At 41.1% G+C, this 7,246-nt stretch overlaps 1 protein-coding gene across 1 annotated transcript; it reads left to right on the top strand.

Annotated features, from left to right (window-relative positions):
- The first annotated feature begins 1,964 nt into the window (after positions 1 to 1,964).
- Positions 1,965 to 2,906, top strand: LOC134966098 (olfactory receptor 5V1-like). Its single transcript, XM_063942616.1, has one exon. It carries the CDS (start codon positions 1,965 to 1,967, stop codon positions 2,904 to 2,906), a length of 942 nt encoding a protein of 313 aa, XP_063798686.1.
- Positions 2,907 to 7,246: the final 4,340 nt, after the last annotated feature.

Below are 7,246 nucleotides of genomic sequence, written 5' to 3' on the forward strand. Positions count from 1 at the left end.
TTCTTCACTAACAACTGCAGAATGACCACTCATAAATAAAGGCTAAGGTCTGTGGTGTATGGTACATGCAGTGGAGCATGGCACCCACTGGGCTTTATTGAATGCATAAGTTGTACAAGAAAATATAAAATCAGCTTTTTTTCACAAATGACAACTTCACCGAAAACTTTTGTGGGTGCCAGCGTTCACGTTGCACCAATAAACGGTTAATGCTGTATTAGGAGCTCTGTGCTGCAATGTAGGAAGTGACAAAAAACACCAATGTACAGTACTGTGCACCAAGGTTAATGCAGCCCTATATGGAGCTCTGAACTACAATTTAGGCAGTGTTGTATACAATGTAGTGTTAAATCCTTCCTTTTTGGTCTCTACTGGGTGATCTCTGGGATTTAATGTGCACCAAATCACTACCTACCTTATTTTTTATATTTCAATGTAGGCAGTGACAAAAAAACACCAGTGTGCACCAAGTTTTAATGTTTCCCCAGTATTAAGTGATCTAGGCTTACAGCACTAGTGTGACTGACTGCACAAATAACTAAAATAGACGGCTAATGTAATGAAAAAATTGTATTAGAATAAAAATAAATACTGCTCCCTTTAGGAACTCTGGCTGTGTGTAGTGTGTGACATGCACCAGTAGGAAGGAGGAAAATGTATATTTGCCCTTGCAGTTTAGTGGCTGTGTTGTCAGTCCGGCATCTGCTGTGAAAAGGCACTGCAGGACATGCAAGATTACCCACTGGAAGATGATGTTTTGCCTCTTCCTAGAATCTGAGTAAGGCAAACCTTGGCTCGTATTGCATCGGATCACTGACGTTCAGATGGGCTCGGTCTATAGAAAACTGAACGAGCACATCTTATATATGATTGATACATGATTCTGAAATCTCCACTTGTCTGCTATGCTAGCACGTTTGGATCTATTTGTGAATCCCATTGTGGAGGTTTCTATTGTCAAATTATTTTTAAAAACAAACGTCTGTTGTACTATTATGATAAAAAAAATTTACATGTGAAATTTTCTTCACCTAAGGAAGTTGGATATAGTAGTCCCCTAGCTTGTGCAGGTTTTTAAGGATATTTATATGACCATTACGGATGTACTCCACCACAAGATTTTGTGACTAAAATTCCTAACTGGTTTTTTTTTGGTAATAAAAGACACATCGAGGTAGCTGTATGACCATTGGTGGACATAAACTTCAATTCCTTCTTTTGGTCTTTGACATTTTGTTGAACTGCCCCTGATGAAATTGTAAAGATGAAATGCATAGGGTTTGTCAGCTACGAGTCATTAATCCAGATCATGAGGAATCTCCCTTTTGTGCTCACACCTTGCTAAGGTGAGGGAGGATCCAATTTGCCATCAACACGTTCTGTATATTACTCACTGATACAAAATCTGTTTCAGGATCCCGTGAGATTAATCTTTTTAAAGAATCCTTCAATCCACAGTCTGCACCAATCGGGTCCATCTTTTGGAACATTTAAAGATTAAATATCCAATGAATATAGCGCACATAGGAATCTTTGTCTTTTATATATATATATATATATATATATATATAATTTTATATGATATTATTAAATTGATGATGCATCTGAAAAGCTACAGTTATGATTGATAATTGATAAAGTCTTCTGTCAATATCAGGGTTCAGCATCATGTGTTACATAAATTGGAAAATTGTCTTGGAACTAACAAATGACAAAAAATTACTGCCAAAGTAAAATACCAGCATCAGTGGTCAGTGTCAGTCATTGTTTTAAATACTCATGTGAATTCAGTGTTTGACAGTTACACGTCTTGTAGTCACGATCATTAACGAAGAGCATTTAACTGAATGATTAAACTTCAATTGTACCATATGTACAAGTAAAAGGCTGTTGTCTCTAAATGTTGTCTCTCACAGTTTTTAACATTATACACTTTTCTCCCTTTAGGAACAAACAAGCAAAACATGGAGAACAACAAAACATGGCTAACTGGATTCACACTTCTAGGATTAACTGACAATGTTCAGTGTCAACCATACCTATTTGTGTTCTTCTTAGTGGTTTATGTACTCACAGTTCTTGGAAACTCTTTGATGGTCTTCACTGTCACTTTGTCTCCAGTTCTTCACTCCCCGATGTATTTCTTCATATGTAATCTCGCCATTGTAGATATGTGCTATACAACTTCCACAGTTCCTAAACTCTTACTGGACTTTTTATCTGATGTAAAACGTATCTCCTTCTTTGGTTGTATGGTACAATTGTATTCCTTTATATCTTTTGGGGGTGTTGAATGTGTTCTGCTTGCTGCTATGGCAGGTGATCGCTATGTGGCTATACGCATGCCACTACACTACACAAAAATAATGAGCTGGAACATATGCAAAGTAGTGGCAATAACATGTTGGACTGCTGGCCTATTGAACTCTCTTGCTCACACCGTCTTAACGTTCCGTTTACCCTTCTGCAAATCTACATGTCTTAACCACTTCTTCTGTGACATCCCACCCCTGCTTGCACTGTCCTGTGCTGACACTACCATTAATGAAATTGTGGTATATACTTCTGGAGGGTCTGTGATCATAGGGTCTTTTTTATTAACTGTTATGTCCTATGTTTTCATTGCTAAAGCTATTTTGAAAATTACAACTGCTTTTGGAAGACAGAAAGCCTTTTCCACTTGTGCCTCTCATTTGACAGTTGTTACACTTTACTTTGGAACTGGTGTTTTTACATACATACGCCCTACTTCTACTTACTCCCTTGATCAGGACCGAGTTGGTCCTGTTCTTTATGGAATTATTACCCCTATGTTAAATCCAATAATTTATAGTTTTAGAAATAAAGAAGTTCAGGGAGAACTAATAAAATTATTTGCAATACATTTTACTGTTAAAATTAACTAAAGATGCAAAATAGCTTACTAATAATTTTAAATATCACAAATACTATACATGAATTGCACATTATGTTAAACAATAAAAACTGTGGTATGTTTGTTTAATGTCTGAGTTTACTCTTGTGCATTATCACTGCAACACCACCTCACAACCCCAGGTTCCACATTCCCTGTTTCTACATAAGCAGAGGTTGAAGATGAGGCAGTGCATAATGACATTGCAACCATGGAAACCATTTTATAACTAGAGATGAGCAGTTTGGATTTTAGGAAATCCGATCCGCTCCAAACTTTCAGGATCCAAGGCAATCCGAGCCGGAGCTTGGATCTGCCCATCTGCCTCAGATCCCAAACCGAGGCAAAACCCATCCTCCCGCTGTCGGATTTTGGATTTCAAAGTCCCTTTGAAATTAATGGGCTGACCGGTGATTGGCTGAGAGCACCATTTCTCATGGCTCTCATCCAATCAGTGCTGTAGCACAACATACAGCACACCAAGATGTCGACCACCCCCCCGATCTCAGGGTAAAAACGCAGGATTTTTAGGAAGGCATTTCCGTATAAATATATATATATATATATATATATATACACATATAACACACACATATATATATATTTATATATATATATATATATATATATATATTTATATGTTAACAAGTTTGTCCAAGAATATATATAGTCTTGTTCGGTCCCCATTTGATATGGTATTCCTGTTGGGTCCCATTTAATATGTCAGGTCATTTATTCCTGTCGGGTCCCATTTGATATGGTAACTGAGTCTGAGAGCAGTCCATTAATTCTAACCTGTGTCGAAGGGGCCCGATATATTGCAAGGATTTTTTGTAGGAGACCCAGACGTCACAGTACTGCTTCAATAAAGACCCAGTCTACATGGTCAAAGGCTTTTTCAGCATCTGTGGAAAGAAGGCATGAGCTATCAGGTCGATAACCCTTGTAGTATTATCTCTAGCCTCTCTCCCCCGAATGAAGCCAACTTGGTCAGGATGAAATATTTTTGGAAGTAAAGAATTCAATCAGTTGGTCATGAGTTTTGCTTATAACTTTATATTGACATTCAACAGGGAAATTGGACGATAGCTAGATGGCAGAGACAAATCTTTGCCATCTTTCAGTATGACTGTGATATGTGCACCCAGGAATTGCTTGGAAAAAGGAGATTCTACAGAAACAGTGTTACAAGCACAGAGTAGCAGAGGAAGAAGCTTATCCTTAAACATTTTATAAAACGTTATAGGAAAGCCATTGGGGCCTGGACTTTTACCAGATAGAGAGGACTTCAGAGCAGATAAGAGCTCACCCTCGGTAAAGGGCTACTCCAGAACCAATAAAACACCTTCAGGGATCGCAGGGAAATCAATCTCATCCAGAATTTCTTTCATTACAGCCTCATGCACTGACCGTTCACTGAAGTTACGATGGGATGTTAAATTGTATAAATCCATATAATAAGAATGGAAAATTTTAGCTATCATTTTATCAGTTACATGAGGCTTACCAGTAGAATCTTTGATTTCTTTTATGTAAGTTAATGATCTCTGAGCTCTCAATGCTCGCGCAACTAATTTGCTAGGTTTGTTACCCCACCTGTGGTATTTGTAGTGAAAGCAATGAAACGCTCTATGGGTACCTTTGTTCAGTAAGCTAAGAGAAATACACACCTCTTGAAGCTTAGCTAGGGTATCAGTAGTCAGCGTAGACTGACAGTGAGTCAGAATATAGCAGGTTAAGTCAAGAAGGTGGTGGGCTGAAACACTGACACCAATGATTAACCTGAGGTCAACAGTTGTAAAACACCAGGCACAGCAGTTAAGGAGAAGACGAGGAACTGGAGACGGAGAACAATTAATCCTCTGTATGGTGAAGATCAAGTGGGGGATGCCACATGAGTCAGGTGTACTTGTTGCTTATGAAAACCCACCCTGTAATCGATATAAGGACAGATAGACAATCCAGAAATATGGTCAACACCCTTCCATGCCCGACCGGTGTCTGTCTGAAGGTTTATCGCAGGGTCACAGCGCACCTAGTGGAAGAACACCACAGGTAGGGGGTCGCATGACATACCAAATTTCCGCCACTGCTTAGTGGCTTATCAGAAGTAGGCTCAGTACTGCCCACCATAAGAGCCCTAAACATAGGTCCTGGCACTTGGGAGAGGAGCAGGCCGCAAACCCCATAGATTGTCACCCTGTTCCCTGGGTCCACACACTCTAGGTCAGGCTATGTGACAGTGAGCGATGCAGGCATGTAGAGAGGAACTGAGCAACTGCCTCCGCCGCCATTGCTGTTGTTCCTCACATGGTTCCATAAACTAACTTTCCCTCCAAATGCTAGTATGGGCGCATCCATGTTGGTTTCCGTCACATGACACTTCTTCCACCAATCCGTTGTACCGCTGAACTCTGCCTGATTGATCAGCCAATCCCTGCATTGCTGCAGGTATAAAGGTCCTGTTCCTGAACCAGGAAGTTGTCAGTGCTTTTGTTGTCAAACCCAGTGTTACCAGTCTCCCTGCTTTGTGGTTGTTTGCTCCTTGCAGGTATTCCAGCTCCTGTCATCAACTCCACTAGAGACCCGCACCAGTTTAACATCCAGCGGTGCAGACTGACTCCGCAGTGTTCTAACATTGCTCGCTGCAACTGGCAGTGTCTAACACCAGCTTCCAGTAGCCAGCTTTCAGCATTGTTCTGTGCCCAGATTTCATTGGTGCTCCACAATCGATTGCCAGCAATCATCTGTGCTCTGCCATCGAATACCAGCAATAATCGGTGCTCTGCCATCGAATACCAGCAATCATCGGTGCTCCGCTATCGACTTCCTAATTGCAATGATCCCTAGCATCACCAGTGCTCCTAGCTTTTCTCCGGCTACATTGGTTCATCAAGCACTCCATTCAGCACATCATTCACTCCGGTTCCATCCGGCCTACCAGCAACTAACTCATCCATCAGTTAATAGAACCAGCTTCCAGAGGACCACCTGCTGGTCAGTTCCTGTACTTATTCTACCACTCAGCACTTGGGTGCCGGTTAAGTACATTCCATCTCCTAGTCTGCCAAGACTGATATCTATCATTATCGCACCAATATCACATCCACTATACAATATACTCTTCTCACTGAAAAAATAATACTACTCAATTCTGACGGGTTAATGGATCAGACCCAAATGCTTACCAAGCAAATATGGGAAATTGATATGCAACTTTATAATCTGGGTCCAGGCCTCCTTAATATTCTTTTTCCCATAGCAGTTGCACCCCCTACACCCACTATAATTATAGCCATGTTTTAGTACTCACCAACATAATTGTCTTCAGTTTCTTGGTGATGCTTTTTAGCATCCTGGGTAGAAGGCTTCTTCTGTGGCGCATCTAAGGAAAAGAATAAAAAAGAGTGAGCATTGTACACATTCACACGTGGCATTTCCCTTGCTAGGGTTCTGCATACTCATCAGGATTTGGCATTACATTTTGTGGTATTTAATCAAGAACAGTTTATGTAATGTAAAAAACGGTATAACACTTAGTTCAGACTGAATTAAGGTAGTAAAGTTAAAAGGTAAAATTTATCTGGTTACTCACCAGGTTGGCCTTGGGGTGGAGTACAGTTTGTTTCCTCAAGTGGGTTCCTGGCAGGATTTCAGGTTGTATTATTTACTTGAGCTCCTCCTCATAAGCCATGTAGTAGATGGGTGCTGCTCAGTGACCCTCTGTCCTGTGGCATCTGAAAACTCGCACCTGGGTAAGTATCTTTATTATGAACATGTTAGGGTCTCCTGCCCTGTGCTGCCACGTCGTCATGGCAACCGGGAGACAAGTGCTAGCGGAGTAACCTGAGCGCAGCTGATACTCCGGTTCGGGTCTTTTGCTGTGCAGTGGTTATAGGCTCTGTGCACGGCAGGGGATCCGGTGCTGGTTTTTGTGCTCACAGTCTGTGAGGTCTGAGTGGGGCGTGGACAGCACCTGCTTTATAAGGCCTCTTCTCAGGGTAAGCAGATGCTGCTGAATCTTTGTTGGTTAGTCAGTTCCTGAAAGTTAACCAGTACTGTGTAGCTTTGTATTTGTTTGTTGCTTACTGCAAATAGGCCTGGGGATTTGGTATTACACTCTGCCAATCCAGACCTAGCAGTAAGACTGGAGTCAGTCGTTTAGCTTGCTGGGGTTCTGTTACTACTCTGTGAACTTAGCAAGTTTGCGGCTGTATTCTAAGACTTGCCTGTCTAATCCTGTCTCACTGTGCTAGGTGTCAGGGGTCAGTTTAGTGGCAGTAAGCTGAACCTGTGCACTGCAAGTGAGAATTAGGATTGTGGAGACTCTCC

Source organism: Pseudophryne corroboree, chromosome 1, assembly GCF_028390025.1.
Source record: "Pseudophryne corroboree isolate aPseCor3 chromosome 1, aPseCor3.hap2, whole genome shotgun sequence".
In the NCBI taxonomy this organism is placed as follows: domain Eukaryota; kingdom Metazoa; phylum Chordata; class Amphibia; order Anura; family Myobatrachidae; genus Pseudophryne; species Pseudophryne corroboree.

Excerpts from the sequence above, each read along its gene's own strand:
- LOC134966098 (XM_063942616.1), top strand. The coding sequence starts at position 1,965 with ATGGAGAACAACAAAACATGGCTAACTGGATTCACACTTCTAGGATTA.